Below are 17,081 nucleotides of genomic sequence, written 5' to 3'. Positions count from 1 at the left end.
ACAACTGCAATCATCAGGTTGTCTGCTTTCAGGAATTGTATAGGCTTTTCATGTGTACTCACTTACCATGGTGTGTAATGCTTGTATTTTATAGGTCATTACTTTTTTAATTTATTTTTATTTTTTTAAAATCTCCAGCTGAAAAACAGACTTTTGCTCTCTAGTTCTGGTGATTTTATGAAGATATGTGCATGTTGACATAGGCCTATGCTTAGTATATATGAACTCTTCACATCTTGAACTTTGGAGGTGTTATATAAATATTTATCCATTTTTTAGGAAAAATTACAATTTGATGCAAATTTGCATGAAGGTCACTGGGTGCATAAAGTGCTAAGTGGCATTTCCAAAATGTTGTTTACTTTCAAACAATATATGGTTCTGGAGGTTTAGTATGATTTATTCATTTTTTTTTCTAATTTTAGTTTTTTTATTTGTACAAAATAAGCAAAAGTGTGAAAATTGTTCTGGCTACTAGAGCTCCAAAAAATGTAAAAAAAAACAAACAAACAAAAAACTGCCAGCAAATGGATTAAGCATAGACACAAAATAATAAAGTAGCGCAATAGATATTTAATAAGAAAAAAGTAATGAACACAATTTTAATGATTCACCACAGAAATGAAAATCATAATTAATTTGTGAGCTTATGGGAAATGTAAAAGTCCTACAGAATTCCTAAAAGACAGTAATGTACAGGTTAATTTTCATCATCTTTGTGCTTACAGTGTAATGTGTCACTACACTGTAATTTTTTTTCTCAGTCACGGCAATGTAATTGTAACCTAGACAAAGAACTGAGTTCACCTGTCAGAGAAAAACACATCTAGATGGCTATTAAGTAACCTGGTGTTAAGGGTGGCAAATACAACCCTCTTGAGGGATCTTGTCTATAAATATGCCTGATACACCTAGTGCTACGATTAATTCAGGAGGGTGTTGTCAAGATGGAGATCATCGGAGCTACTACTTTGTTACTCATAGCATGCATATTCTTTATTCTTTTAAGTATAACACAAGCCAGAAAACAGAAGAAAAAAGGTAAATTGCCACCAGGGCCAGTACCATTGCCCATCCTGGAAAACATTCTACAACTCAATGGCAAAGAAGTCTTCAAGTCACTCAATAAGGTAAGTTTATATAGTTTCAGCCTACATATCATGTAACTGGGGGATAAAATAAAATTTAAGAATTAGAAATTTGGGATTTTAGATACCTACAGAATGAAGGGGAAGGGGGGTTTGCACAATAAATGACACCATGCAATAATATTAACCTCTTAAGGAACGGCCTATTTTGGGCCTTATAGACCAAGCAATTTAATTCCAATTTTGTCTTATAATAATAAGAGCCATAACGTTTTTATTTTTGTTGTCTATGTAGCTGAATGGAGGCTTGTCTTTTGCAGAGACAATTGTATTTTTCAATGGCACCATTTTGGGGGACATATAATTTATTGATTAACTTTTATAAAAAAAAACTTTGGGGGGAATACAGAAAAAAAAAAGAAATTCCGTCATAGCTTTTTGAGCTTTTTTTTCATTGTCTACCATGTGGTAAAAATTAAAAGTCAACTTTGGTCTACCGGTTGGTACAAATACGATGATACTAAATAACTATAATTTTAGTACTTTTGCACAATAAAAAGGTGTTAAGAAAAGAAGTCATTTTTGTGTTGCCGAATACAAAGTATATTAGAGCATTATTTCCTGTCATGTTACATGGGCAGATTCTAATGGCAGACCTGGAGTTTTTATTAGGCCCCTGGGATCCATGACTGTTGGATCTTTTTAGAATTAGGATATCAAAATTAGAATACTACAGAAACTCATATTAATGTGATATTAACCTTTTCGTTGCTTCTTTTTTTGGGCTGGGGGGCAAAGATTATCTTGTCAAGCCAGGGGTGGAGAGAGTCCACACTTAGGCGCTGTTGTTCAAGGGCCCACCTACATATGAAGTTGGCCCTGATTAAAGGTTAAAAAAAATTCCAACACTTACCATTCAATTTTTATTTCTTCCGGGTCAACCTAAAGCGTGAGAAAAAAAAACTAATTTGCAGAAGGTGTCCATTTTCTTCTCCCTCTCATGTCACTTTAACCTTAGTTATGTGGCCATGGTATTTATAATATATTTGACGTATTCTAGACAGTCAGTTCATAGTTGAATATAGTGATCTAATGGTGTTGATCTTTATTGCTTGCCTCCCTACTAGCTGAGTGAAAAGTATGGACCAGTATATACTATCCACATGGGCATGGATCCAGTTGTGGTATTGTGCAGCTGTGATGCAGTGAAGGAGGCTCTCATTGACAATGCGGAGGACTTTGGTGCCAGGGGGCATATGCCTCTTCTGGAAAGGCTAAGTTCTGGAGGGCATGGTAAGGACCAGGACTAGATTTGCTCTTACTATGTGTATACCACATGCCACTTCATGGTGATCCCACTCAAGTTGGGGTGAGGACTTTCATCTCAATAAAGCAGCCAAAGCAGAAGAAACCGATCAGTCATATGCCAAAAGGACACTGTTTTGCCATGCATCGGGTCAATGGGGTCCTATGGATATGTTTGGTGATGTGAACACAGACTTACTTGAATAAGGTTACCATAAAGTGACAATACGGCTTATACACTTATACATTGACAAGTCAAAATGTTCCAGCTGTTTAAATTTTATCTTTTTTTGAAACACCATTTTTCTATCTTCTAAACCCATTTATTAAAGTGGGTTTCACCACTAAAGATATTTATGGCATATCCAAAGACTATACCATAAATATCTGACAGGTGGGAGTATTATCATTGTGGTCACCCTTTCCACCAGGTGAGATGGCTGTCAGTGCTATAGCCGGACAGAGATTAAACGGAGAGATGGCCATGAAACGTCCATGACTCTCTTTCCATTCAAGTCTATGGGAAACAGCTAAACAAGCTCAGCTTGACTGTTTCCATAGATCCCATAGATCTCAATATAAAGAGCTATGTGGGGGGGGCGGGGCTTAGCCATGGCGGAGTGAGCGCGCGTTTCGGGGGAGCTCCGTGCAGTGGTGCCGCAGAATCCAGGCTTAGCCCGTCCTGAGTACCGGGAGATGCCAGGAAAACGTAGGGGACAAAGCTCTACACCCTCCCGCTCCTTGTCCCGATCTCAGACACGGAGTACAGGCATGGATCGCTTCCTCTCAGCGTCTCAGGCCGTTCCCGAAGTACTGAGTGTCATGGCGCCTGCAACACAGATAACAGACACGTGGAGAGCAGAGGATCGCATGAGCGCGGCTATGGCCGGGGCGCCTGGCATGCAGGGGCAGCTGGACAACCCACCGAGGCCTGCTTCACTCCTAGGACGCAGCAGTAATGAGGTACCGCCAGTATCCCCTATCATTTCCCTGTGTGCCTTGCCATCAATCACTGCCCCCAGGCCTGGTAGCTCTGAGGGCATCCCCCTTCAACCTGCCCTGCATGCAGACTTTCACTTAATCAGGGAACTAATACAAGCTCTCCCTACTAGACAAGACTTAGACTCCCTGGTGACCAGAATTGAACTATCCCACCAGCAAGATATAGCAGACTTGAGATGCGAGGTAGACAGGGTGGACACCAGGATTACTGCCACTGGCGGTGCGGTCGACGCTATTGACAGCAGGGTTCATGTATTGGAGCAGGCGGCCATTGTTAATAGAACACATATGCAGTCCCTTGCACTTCAACTGGATGATCAAGAAAACAGGGGCCGCAGAAATAATATTCGACTGAAGGGCCTCCCGGACTTAGGTCCCAGAGACGACCTCCCTAATAGAATTACTGCCATCTTTAACAAAGTTACTGACAGACCCCTGGAAGCGACATTCCTATTGGACCGCGTGCACAGAGTCTCGAGACCCGGTCCGATCGACCCTTCAAACCCGCGGGATGTGCTGTGTCGGTTGCACTATTACTCTGACAAGGATTTGATAATTAGAGGAGCCTGGTCGCATGGTCCGGTTTCGGTTGATGGAGGCAGGGTTGCGATTTATCCGGATGTATCGCCGCGGACACTTTACATGAGACGTCTACTGCATCCGCTGCTAGAAAAAATCAAAGCGGCGGGAGCCACTTATAGATGGGGACACCCATTTCACGTGGTCGTCAGAAGGGATGCTGCCTCCTTTATCCTGCGCCATTCCTCGGATTTAGAAGCCCTATTTCGGTTTTTGCAAATTGCTCCGTTCCCGGTCCCGGATTGGCTGTCATTAGATCGGTCTGAACCGCCTCAACGTCGGCGTAATCGGCGCCCGAGTCAGCCGCTCAGCAGATCTTCATTACTGGAATCAATAGGAACTCAGCCTGATCTCTCACAACGTTTACCGCCCGAGGCCTGATTGGTCTCCGGATCTAAGAGTTGTTATGCTGATGACATATCAATGGCTTCCTACGGCTATCGGGTTTCCTAAAGTACCAAATGGTTCTTCTTGTTTGCTCTTTATTTATCTTATTACCTACAGGTACTCTCTACATCCTACTGAAGAAGTGTCCATGCTCACGGGTCCTAGTGAGCAACTCCGCTACGTTTATTTCTCGCCCATGATTGATGGGACTTTCCTGGAAGAGGGTCGACACTTCTGATCCTTTGCTACCCACAGAACAGTAGATATACCCAGTCCTCTATATTGTCTACATCCTTTGTGCCTAACTTCTCCCTCCCCCCCCCCTTTACCCCTAACATGGTGGTTTGCTGTGGTATACATGCCCCCCTCATTTCATTACTTAGAGCCCGTTTACGGTCACGTACATGAGGACAATCAGGGGGCGGTGTGTGTATTACTATGCTAACGTGACAGAATTTTTGCCTAGGGTCCTATTATATTACATGTTATGTTATATGTGCACTGTAACACTAGTTAAGGGGCTAACCCCTTTCATTGTAGTTTTTCATGTGGTCTACCGTGTTGTATATCCATATAGCGGCTGTTTATTTGTCCGGGGGGATACCACATGTTCTAGCCTTCTATTCATATCTCATATGCATATCTTAATGTTCTTATGGAAGGGGTTTCTGGTGACTATAACGGTTATATGTACTGCGGTATCCCCTACTAATCTTATGGCTCACCTTTTGGCGGGCATCGACTGTATCTGTCTGCTCTTCCCTTGTGCCTGCTTCTCACATTCCTCTTCTTCCCTTCCATCCCCTTTCTCTCCCCTTCCCTCTTTTTAGTTACTACAGACGAGGCGGCGGGTATTTTCATGTGGCGGGGCATCCGGGCAGGGTTATTGTACTGGCTGGCAGGAAGCTACGTTAGGTCATGTGGTGCCAGGCGAGGCCTGCTGGTTTATTGGCCCTCTATTAAGGACCCGGATAATATCTTGAGCTCGTAGTCCGCCGGTGGCCCTGCCCTGGTGTCCCTATATATCTCGCTCTTAGGTGTCTCAGTAAAAAGGGAGAGTACTGTTTGTTGGGCCTTATTGTTGGGCCTGGTTATAAGTGATGTTCCGGCCTCCCTTGTCCTCCCCCTGGGGGGCATTGGACGAAAGTTGTATTGTTCATTTAATATGCTGCTCACTGTGCGGGGCTCCCCCTCCGCTTTGCTTTGGTTTTCCTTGTTCCTGTTGTGTCACTAACTTTTTCTCCACAGGTCTTCTTGCCACGTAGGAGTTGGCCTCGGGGCCACCTTTTCTGTATATTTTCTTTTTTTTTTCTCTGTCTGATCTTTCACTTCTTCCTTCCTTGTCCTCCCTTCCCTCTACCCATTCCCGCCGGGGACATGGCCCATCATTCCCAGATAGACCTACGGATAGGCTCATTGAATGTTAAGGGCTTACATAGTCCTGGGAAGCGATCCATCCTGCTCAACATGCTGAAAGGCAGACAATTACATGTAGCTTTCCTGCAGGAAACGCATTTGAGTGAACAGAAACCCTTTAAGTTATCCAACTTATGGTTTCCTCACTCATATCATAGCTTTTCTCCCGACCCGAAATCCAGAGGGACAAGTATACTTCTTTCCCGCTCTATCCCTTGGGAATACCTGGACGCTCGCAGTGATGGAATGGGGCGAATGCTTTTGGTCAAGGGTAGCATCGACTCACAGATTTATACCTTCGCCTCCTTCTATTTGCCTAATATGGGTCAGGGTACAGCATTGAGTGGTTTTTTAGACACATTGGAGGAGTTTGGGGAGGGTACCATTGTCCTAGGAGGTGACTTCAATGTAGCATTGGACCCAACCATGGATGTTTCATCAGGTTCATCATCAATCCCCCACTCCCAATTGCGTCGCATTAAACGAGCCCTCCATGATCACAACTTTGTAGACACGTGGCGCCTTCTTCATCCATCGGATAGGGACTTTTCCTTTTATTCCTCAGTACACGACATTTATTCCAGACTTGATTTGTTATTTATCAAGCACAGCGCTCTACCATCGCTACAAGCGGCTGACATTGACTCGATCTCTTTCTCAGATCATGCTCTTGTCACAATGTCTATTTCATTGCAATCTCCGTTATTGTTCCAATCCCAGTGGAAACTCAATCCCTCGCTTCTTAATGACTCCCTCGTCTCATCAGACGTTCAGCGAACGCTTGATGACTATTTCATCACAAACACAGCCGTTGACACGAACCCGAGGGTGCTATGGGAGGCACATAAATGCGTTGTTCGCGGCACTTTCATCAAACATGGAGCGCGATTGAAAAAAGAGCGCGCCGTGACTATCGTTCGGCTATTGTCGGAGATCAAAGCTCTAGAAGTCACACATAAGCGTACCCATGAAGTTGAATGTAGATCTGCATTAATTCAGAAACGGGAAGAGTTACGCACCATATTATTATCCAAAGCTAAAGCCACCCTCTCTAAATGTAAGCGCCATTTCTACGAGTATGGTAATAAATGCAGCAGATCGCTAGCTAGAGCCCTGCGGATCCAACAAGCGCGCACTTATGTCCCCTTTATTACATCCTCCCCCAACGTACGAGCCAACATGCCTCTGGATATAGCGGCACAGTTCCGTAACTTTTACGCTGCTCTTTACAACACCGACGCCACCAACCCGGCCACGGCATCAAACGACTTTCGTGCGCATATCCAATCCTATATTGCGGACTCAGGTCTGCCATTCCTGACAGAGGAGGTACTCACTGCCTTGGAAGAACCGATTACCATGACCGAACTAACTGATGCGCTCAAAAACTCGGCTGCGGGGAAGGCCCCGGGGCCTGACGGCTTCACGTTACCCTACTATAAGAAATTTATCTCCTGCATTGGGCCGCACTTGCTGGCATCCCTGAATTCTCTATCCTCCTCCTCACGCGTTCCATCAGACGCTCTTAGGGCCCATATAGCGGTGATTCCCAAACCGGGAAAAGACCCTTCTCAGTGTGCTAGCTACAGACCAATCTCACTGCTCAACGCAGACATTAAACTCTTTGCCAAGATATTGTCCATGCGTCTGGCCCCTCTGCTTGGTGGGATAATCCATCTTGACCAGGCGGGGTTTATGTTAGGACGTGAGGCCCGGGATAACACCACAAAGGCGATCAATCTCATATATAAATCCCAATTGTCTCGTGTACCACTTATGCTCCTGTCCACTGATGCTGAAAAAGCATTTGACAGAGTCAATTGGATTTACATGGAGGAAACACTTCTCCGACTCGGTTTAGGTCCTCAAATGATGGGATGGTTAATGTCATTGTACTCCTGCCCATCTGCCAGAGTCAGGGTGAACGGTATCCTTTCGGATGATTTTACAATCCATAATGGGACACGACAGGGCTGCCCTTTGTCCCCCTTGATCTTTGTCCTTACCCTGGAACCCTTCCTCAGACATGTTCGTGCAAATCAGGATATTAAGGGAATAGGAGAGGGATCCCGGGTCACTAAAGTGGCAGCGTACGCAGACGACCTGCTATTCTTTCTTACTAACCCCACCGTTTCCCTCCCGAATCTAATGCAGGAGTTTAGTCGATTTTCCAACCTCTCTAACTTTAAAATAAATTTCTCCAAATCCGAGGCCATGAATGTCTCCCTTCCCCCTTCCCTGCTGTCTTCATTGGAGCAATCTTTTAGTTTCAAATGGAACCCGGTGGCCCTTAAGTACCTGGGAGTGCGCATTCCTGCGGACCTCAAGGAGCTCTACAACTTAAACTTTCCAGGATTTCTCGCGGATGTGAAAGCAGATTGCGCTAGATGGACGGGGGGCACATTTACTTGGATGGGACGTTGCACGATCTTTAAGATGAATATACTTCCTCGTTTGCTGTACCTCTTCCAAGCCCTTCCTATAGCGGTCCCCCCTTCATTTTTCAAAGCGATTAATACCATTCAAAAGTCCTTTGTTTGGAATGGCAAACACCCACGTCTCAGTCGTGCGCTCCTATGCCGTTCCCGGGAGACGGGGGGATTAGCACTCCCTGACATTCGCTCGTACTACATTTCAACGCATCTGACGCGAGTGGTTGACTGGTGTAGGCACGCCCCCTTTAAGGCCTGGATAGGCCTTGAGCAAGGTTTCTCGGAGATTCCTTTAGAGACGATTCCTTGGTTGAAACAGGGACTTCCCACGCCCCTACACCGTCATCCCACGATAGGCCCCACGCTCCGTTGTTGTGCACTTCCAGTGGTCCGATCGAACCTCCTCCCTCTCTGCTCTCCCATGACTCCGATTCTGGGAAACCCTTCCTTTCCCTCTGGAGTGACAGATCCGGTGTTCAAGTCCTGGTCGTCGGCAGGAGTATTTAGGGCAGAACACTTCTTGAAGAACTCCGAGTGGCTCTCTCTCGCAGAGTTGACACGGATGCCTGACCTCCCCCCATTGGGTTATTGGCGTGTATTCCAACTCCGTCACTTCTACTCTTCATTGCCCTCTTCGGCCCTATTCCACGCCCCTAGATCTCAGCTGGAAACGATATGTGCCGAGGATGGGTCGGCGCGCCATACTCTGTCCACAATTTACCGTCTTCTACTAAACCCGCCGGACCTACCGACGCCTGGGTACATTTTGGAATGGGAGGCTGACTTGGGAATCACATTTACCACAAGCCAATGTTCCCGAATTCTTACCCTAGCTCATAAAACATCAATTAGCTCACGATATCAGGAGGCTAGCTTTAAGTTGCTCTCACGATGGTATAGGACCCCGGTCCGCCTTCATCGCATCTTCCCGACTGTCTCACCTCTCTGTTGGAGATGCGGTTTGGACAATGGTACCCTTCTACACACTTTCTGGTCATGCTCACGACTAACGGGATTTTGGGACGGGGTCAAAAGGGTGATCCTCAAGGTTACAGACGCTACCTGTAACATGGACGCGGCCTTCTTCCTCCTCCATCACTGTGACATTCCGGCTAACACATACAAACGCTCTCTCCTTCACTTTTTAGTGATGGCTGCACGACATTGTATCCCTTTACGCTGGAAGAAATCCTCTCCGCCGTCACTGTCTCTGTGGATCTCGAAGGTCAATGACCTTATGCATATGGAGGACCTAACCTCTTCCATTCACGATGCACACACTAGGTTCTGTCGCACGTGGGCCCCGTGGATCGTGTTTCAGGACTCCGACTTCTACACTGACATTCTTGGAAGTGTGGACACTGATGGATAGCTCGTGGGGTCCTGTTCGGGGGTGGTGGGGGTCTCCCCGGTGGGAGTTACTACTTCTCCTCCCCTTCTTGCTCTTTCACTTCATTCTGTACTTTTAACTAAATATGTCTTTCTTATGCATAGTGGGGAAGTTCATGTTTATACCTTAAAGATGACATATAATACTACCTCGTGGTAGGTTTACATTGTAAATTTCAAAAGCATACATCTTGGTTTTTTGCAAGTTGATATATTTTCCCACATGTACCTGCTGTATTGTGTATTCTGAAAATATGTGGCTGTTGTCACGAAAAATAAAGAATTTCAAAAAAAAAAAAGAGCTATGTGGCCATCTCTCCATTAAATTTCTACCTGGGTGCAATGGCCCCTTCACCTGGCAGGACAGGGTTCAGGAGAAAAGCCGCATTCTTATAGGCAGGGTTCCCAGAGCTGGATATTCCATAAATGCCTTTGGTGGGAAAACCACTTTAATTACTTTCTCACAGTTTCCATCATATTTAAGGGCATTTTTACCAATGATCTACATATTTTTTCCAGGGGTGGTAGGCAGTAATGGTGAGCGCTGGAAACAGCTACGTCGTTTTTCTCTGATGACATTAAGGAATTTTGGGATGGGTAAAAGAAGCATTGAACAGAGAATTCAAGAAGAGGCCCAGTTCCTTATGGAAGAATTCCGAAAGAGCAATGGTGAGAACCATACGAAAATAAACACCAATAGAGAAAATATACGCAAATGCTTCTTTCTATCTTAGTACAAAGGTTGGGCATATGATTACTGGAGAAAAAGGGAGACTTGTTCAATATTCATCGGTTGAACATCTGGTAATTGTAAAGTTTTCTATTTAAACCCTTAAGAACGTGGACTATTTTGGCCTTTGGGATGCTGACAGGCATCCTATTAGGCATACTAAATTGGCACACCTGGGGGCTATAGTAACCTATCGCACTGCAGGGTGGCGATGGGCTGACAGAGGGAGCGCCCTCCTCTGTCTAACTATGTAGATGCTGTGGTTAGCATTGATAGCAGCATATATTGGGTTAAATGGCCAGGATCAAAATTATCTGCAATGTGGGCATAAATACAAGTTGTTGGCTGTATAAAACAGCCGCCACACGCAAGTGGTCGCAGGGGCACAGATCCCATCACTATGACCTACAATTATGTAATTTCACAGGAACTGAATAGTTCCTGTAAATTAATGTCATTGTGTGGGAAAGGGTTAAAGGGAAGGTTTATAAAAATTACATTTTTAAAATCAGTTTTTTTATCACAAATTTTAAGTGTCTACCAATATGAAAAACATTCTTCGAGTATTGCAATTTTCATACTGGCCACTTAAGCTGTCAAAATAATCTGACACGTCATTTTTTTTCTGCACCTTAACTGTAGCTTTGCTGTGTAGACTGGGACAGAATAGACAGAATTACCTTATTATAATTAAAGGGTAAGCAAATGACAGCTTTGTCAATTTCTATGTCCATTGACTGCCATTCAAAGCAGCTGCCATAAAGCACAAACACCCTGCTGCACTATCTATACAGACAATATAGGAAAGAAGTTTGTCTCCAATACAGATGCCCTCAGGAAAATTTTATTAAATTTAAAAAATAAATAACTACAGCATTCAAGTCTTTAAAAATGAAAAAGAAAAATAATTTGATTAATACAACCGTGACTATAGCACCTAGCTAGTATTCTCATGTCAACCTACAAACTCTATAGACTGATACAGTTGCCCTCTCTCATGATAGACCGGCCATTGGATCCAACATTCTATTTTTCCAAAGCTGTTTCAAATGTCATCTGTTCAGTGGTATTTGGGAATCGATTTGAGTATGAGGACAAAGATTTTCTGAAACTTCTGGGTCTCTTTAATGAAATCTTTAAAGGATTTAGCTCTGTTTGGGGACAGGTAAGACATTTTAGTCCAGAAATACATCAATGCCAAGCGTTAAACATCCACATGACTTTACTGCATCACTTTTTTTCAGATTTTCAATGTCTATCCTAAAGTTATGGGAAAGATCCCAGGGCCTCACCAAAAATTGTTCAATGCTATTGATAGTACGCAGGACTTTATTACAAAACGTGTGAAAATGCATAAAGAGGCTTTGGATCCTAGCGATCCTCGGAGTTTCATTGACTGCTTCCTCATTAAGATGGAACAGGTAAGTTGGTTTCATATATTTGACATGACTTAGGAAACATTTACAATGAGGCAGATTTATCAATGTATTTACATCATATCATTATGATCAGTATTATACATTGTTATCGACTGTAGTAAACCTCTACATATGATGTGCTGGGTGCGTTTATTGGCCTTCCATTTAGTCTTGTATCCACATGTCTGTATACTTCAATTTATGCATGTATATACACTGACTCTATTACATCCTTTCCTGCACAGGCGCCATGTTTTTCACATTGTGTGACTCATCTTTGAAATGTTTTGTATCTATCCTCCAATAAAGTGATTTTTTTATTACAATTTATGATCTTTTGTGGTAGTATTGACCTTTTGGTTGTAGGTTTATAACACTAAGGGGCACAGGGAATACAAAGTATATACTTGCTATATACTTTGTAAGTGTGTGTGTGTGTGTGTGTGTGTGTGTGTGTGTGTGTACACGTGTACACACACACACACACACAATTGTATACAATGCTTTTATTTACTTTTGTTCTGTCTTCTCTCGATCAGTTTCCTTAAGTAAAAGAGGCTGAGAGGAGATGACAAGTGGAGAAGTTTGGTTAATCATGGTGATCACATGCTCTGTAGCTGAACCAATCAGTCCAGCTGTCAAAGAACAGGTTGCTGGGGAGCCGGGGATAAACTGACATCGCCGGCGTCAAAGCGCTCTCCTCAGCACTATGCCAGCAGAAGTCTGCAGATTCACGTCCTGGCTGCACGGGGTATATGCGGCTAGGACGTGAATCTACAGATTGTCGGCATGAAAGGGTTAAAGGGAGACAGTTACTAAAAAAAACTCTTTTAAAAGAGTCATACGTGGCTGGGCTGTCCTTCACCCGGGGCAAAGATTCAGTTGACCTAGTCCTGTATCTAAATACCCTAGTCAATGAAGAGTAGCTTGTTGGCGCCCCCGGCACCCAAAGCTTTGGGCACATGCCAGGACCAGCTCTCTTCCCCTAGTTACGCCCCTGCCTTAAATAAGCTCATCTGTAATATAGATTATCTATAGAGTTGGTGACGAAGGAAAACTGACACTATGTCCCACTAACATATAAATGTCGTCAAATATTAAAGAGTTACTTCTTGCCTCTACCATTTAACCCTGTTTCCACAGGAAAAAGACATACCTGAGACTGAGTTCCACATGGAAGGCATTGTCAATACCACATTTGATTTATTTATAGCTGGGACAGAAACTGTTAGTACAACACTGCGTTATGGATTGATGATTCTCCTCAAGCATCCAGATGTTGTAGGTTGGTAAAGTCAACAGTTACAGTCCTTGCATGCTATTCCTTTATATTCGGACTGCATGGTTATGAACACATGGCTGATGAACACATTTTCTCTGTACTGGCCCTGGTATTCAAAATTTTACTACCTGTGACTGTGAGACAGGATTGTACAAAAGATTAATGTGAATACAGCATTCATACTTAATGTGTGCAAAAAAGGGAAAGTTAGCGTATCGGCCACCGCTTACCCCTGCCACCGTATACTAATGGCACCTGCGTCTTCTGGCTCAAGCTAGGTGGCACTCCTCTAGTATCTGTTGTTGGCTCCCACGACACCTCTGGGCCTGGCAGCTGTGACTCCTTGTGCAGGCGCTGAATCTCCCTGCCTGAAAAGGCCACCGCGTGCCAAATAATCCAATCTGCTTTCCCCAGGAATAAAGGGACCTCTCTTCCCTGACTGAGCAATTAGGTTCCTTACTAGCTTACTAGTGATATCCTGCGCTACACTTTGTTAGGATTTCCTGTGATTGACCTCTGCCTGTACTTTCGGCTATCCTTGCCGGCCGCCTGCCCTGACCTCTTGCTTGTTACCTGTGACAAACCTCTGTCGTCTGCCCTTACCTTTTGCTCTACCAACCTTGAGTGTCTGTCTGCCACCTCCCATGACTTTTTCTATACCTGACTTTGCATACCGTCTGCTATTTCTGTATCACACTTGTATACGTCGGCCATCTCCAAAGGAGACTACTACGTAAGTAGCAGCCTGTGGTTCCACCAGTAGCGAAGTCCAGATGCCTGCATAGGGATTAAAGGGTGAATACCTAGGACCTTAGGCTCCCCTTCCCGGTTTAGACCCATTTCCAATCCCTTAATAATACAGTGGGTTCACATAATCCTCTGCAGGCCCCGTGACAGTCTCACTATCGATGGGCCCTGTGACAGTTGACATGCTGTGCTGGCCTTAAATAGTCATAGATGCAAACATTTTCCCATGATCCCCTAAGTAACAATCAAAAATAATTGAATTATTGTTATCATCTTCCTAAATATCGATGCACAAGTGAATACATTTAGAACGTATTTAGATTTCCCACATTGAATATTACCTGCTCATAACAATCTGTCAGGAAGTATTTTATATATTAACACTAAATCTTCCACCTGATTTCCATGAACCTGAAATGCTCATTTTGCTACCATAAAGGTGTAAAAAAAATGGCATAAAGCCTCTAAAAGGTGCATTGGGCAAGTCACCTGGACATGAATTCCCATAGCCTATTGTCTGCCATCTCTACAGAACGGATTCATCAAGAGATTGACAAAGTCATTGGAGGGGACAGAGCTCCGTGTATAGAAGATCGCTCCCGTATGCCCTATATGGATGCCGTAATCCATGAAATTCAAAGATTTATTGACCTCATACCATTGGGAATTCCACACAAAGTAACCCGTGACCTGAAGTTTCGAGATTTTAATATTCCACAGGTAAAAGTCTGCTGTTCACTATGATCAACGGTTAAAGCTAGCTGATATAGATAAGTAATAACTATATTATATAATAATCTGATAATGGATATGAAGAAATTATTGTAATGGTTACTAAATTGCTCACTGGATTGTTGTTCCTAGGGTACAACCATCTACCCAATACTCAGTTCTGTTTTACAAGATCCAAAACAGTTTAAGTATCCGCATGAGTTCAATCCAGGTCATTTCTTAGACGATCAAGGCAAGTTCAGTCGTAATGATGGATTCATGCCATTCTCTTCTGGTGAGTGCTATGACTATTAATTTAGAGTCAATTGGTACACAATGTGTTTGCCACCTAGAGACGCCCCCCAAACAAAAAAGGAGGAAAACAACAGAAGTTCCCTGGGCTATTTTTTTTAAATAAAAAACTGTTTACAGTCTCTTTAGTATTTGGGCATTTGGTCTTTCATCAGAAGTTTATTTTTATATCATTTTGGAGTTTAGAGTTAATTTCTTAATTCCTCCTTTAAAATCCATATATTTAATTTCATGAGATTGCAAGTTTTTGTGATGGTGAACTACAGCTCGTGCCTGAAAATGTGTCTAAAAATTATAATACCTTTTGTTCCAATGGAGCAAACACGTAACCAGGGGGCCCCATTGCCAAACTTGGAAAAAGTCCCCACTTTACCAAAACCACCGTTAGCAGCAAGATGAGTTTAGGACGTCCAAGGCTTATTTTGGTCTCCACTCTAGATCTCTTTTTCTTCGACATTATTTTCCATTTGCTCCTTTGCACTCTCCCCTTTCATCATCCAAAGTTAACTGCACTTCATTTCTGAATGTAGATGGGTCTCCGTATCTTCTGAACCCCATAGCACAGCTGCTATGCCTGGACCACTGTAGTTACGCCATAAAGATGCTGTCCACTGATAATTGACTATTCCACATTAAGCACCTTTAGAAATGGGATATAGAAATTCCTAATATTTGGGAGTACAGACCACCAGTTGTTGATTTACTCAAATATTTCTTTACCCTTCAGGAAAACGGATCTGTCTTGGGGAAGGCCTAGCAAGAATGGAGCTCTTCCTGTTTTTCACCACCATCTTACAGAACTTTAGCTTCCGATCACCTGTAGACATAGAAGAATTAGACTTAACACCTTTAATGAGTGGATTTGGAAATGTTCCTCGTTATTATCAGTTGTGCTTGATCCCACGCTGATTTATTTTGTTTTAAAAATGTTTTATTACATTTATTACTATTTTTTGCCATTTACAAGAATTCTAATTGTTGCAAGGATGGGAACAAATGTCATCTACCAACAACTGCTATGGTGACTCTTCCAAATGATAAAAAAAAAAGACTATTAACATTTTTTAGAAATGAAAATGTATAAAAATTATTATTTCTTTTGATTGAATTTTTATTTATTTAAAATAAACTATATCGTGTACTAAAAGAAATGTTCCACAATGTCAGCGCTAACTGATGTGGGCCAAAATTAATTGTAGAAATGAATCTTCGGCACAATTATTAGGTCTCACGCACACCGTATATTATTCACATCTACTAGTATTATATGGCGCCTATAGCCTGCTATTGGTCCACATTGTACATCCTTGTGCATCTCATTTATACAAAGGCACACAGAGGTGGCATGTTCCATCGCATGCTGTATTACGACTGTATTGAGCATTGTTTCTAGGGGAGAATACAGTGTCTAAAAGAGGCAACATATGGCAGAAAACATAGTGCATAGAAGTCTGTAATATGCCCCATACAGCATAATGCCCACACAGATGCAGCCAAACAGTATATTTCCCCCATAGCTGCCCCCACACAGTATAATGCCCTCCATAGCTTCCCCCAATGTATAATGCCCCCCATAGCTGCCCCCACAATATAATGCCCCTCATATCTGCCCCCACAATATAATGCCCCCGCACAGTATAATGCCCCCATAGCTGCCCCCACAGTATAATGCTGCCCAAAGCTGCCACCACACAGTATAATGCCCCCCATAGCTGCCCCATACAGTATAATGCTGCCCATATCTGCCCCCACAGTATAATACTCCCCATAGCCTCCCCCACAGCATAATGCCCCTGACCTTCACAAAGTATAATGCCCCCCAAACTGTATATTGCCCCATAGCTGCCCTCACAGTAACATGCCCCCCACAGCTGCCCCCACAGTATAATACCACACACAGCATAATGCCCCCATAGCTGCCCCATACAGTATAATGCTCCCCATAGCTGCAACCCACACAGTATAATGCCCACCATACTTGCCCCCACATAGTATAATGCCCCCAATAGCTGCTCCCACAGTATAATGCTCCCCATAGCTTCCCCCACACAGTATAATGCCCCCATACAGTATAATGCTCCCACACAGTATAATGCCCCTCATAGCTGCCCCATACAGTATAATGCCCCATGCAGTATAATGTTCCTATAGCGGCCACAATATCAGCCCCCCTCCCTTACCCAGTATAATGCCCCTGTATGTGCCAAATAGAAAAATATTAAAATAATTACTCACCTATCCCCATTCTCACGACGTGTGGAGAAGATCCTTCTCTTCCTTTGT

The 17,081-nt window shown here is 43.5% G+C and overlaps 1 protein-coding gene across 3 annotated transcripts; it reads left to right on the top strand.

Annotated features, from left to right (window-relative positions):
- Positions 1-207: 207 nt before the first annotated feature.
- On the top strand, positions 208-15,776 carry LOC142659746 (cytochrome P450 2G1-like). Of its 3 annotated transcripts, XM_075836178.1 has the most exons (10): positions 208-214; positions 964-1,130; positions 2,216-2,381; positions 10,118-10,267; positions 11,333-11,493; positions 11,573-11,749; positions 12,890-13,031; positions 14,308-14,495; positions 14,640-14,781; positions 15,526-15,776. In XM_075836178.1, exons 1-10 carry the CDS (start codon positions 208-210, stop codon positions 15,705-15,707), a joined length of 1,482 nt encoding a protein of 493 aa, XP_075692293.1. In that variant the 3' UTR covers positions 15,708-15,776. The 3 variants fall into 3 exon arrangements, with proteins under 3 accessions (XP_075692293.1, XP_075692295.1, XP_075692294.1); XM_075836180.1 differs by lacking the exon at positions 208-214 and having other exon boundaries at positions 909-1,130; XM_075836179.1 differs by lacking the exons at positions 208-214; positions 11,573-11,749 and having other exon boundaries at positions 948-1,130.
- The last annotated feature ends 1,305 nt before the right edge of the window (positions 15,777-17,081 follow it).

Source organism: Rhinoderma darwinii, chromosome 8 (genome assembly GCF_050947455.1).
Source record: "Rhinoderma darwinii isolate aRhiDar2 chromosome 8, aRhiDar2.hap1, whole genome shotgun sequence".
NCBI lineage: Eukaryota > Metazoa > Chordata > Amphibia > Anura > Rhinodermatidae > Rhinoderma > Rhinoderma darwinii.
Note: the sequence above shows the minus strand (reverse complement) of the source record. Positions and strands in the feature narration are given on the sequence as shown.

Bases quoted from the DNA above. Each gene is read 5' to 3' on its own strand.
- LOC142659746 (XM_075836180.1), top strand. From the start codon at position 948: ATGGAGATCATCGGAGCTACTACTTTGTTACTCATAGCATGCATATTC. The intron at 11,494-11,572 runs GTAAGACATTTT...ACTTTTTTTCAG, and splicing joins TTAGCTCTGTTTGGGGACAG to ATTTTCAATGTCTATCCTAA. The intron at 13,032-14,307 runs GTTGGTAAAGTC...CCATCTCTACAG, and splicing joins CAAGCATCCAGATGTTGTAG to AACGGATTCATCAAGAGATT.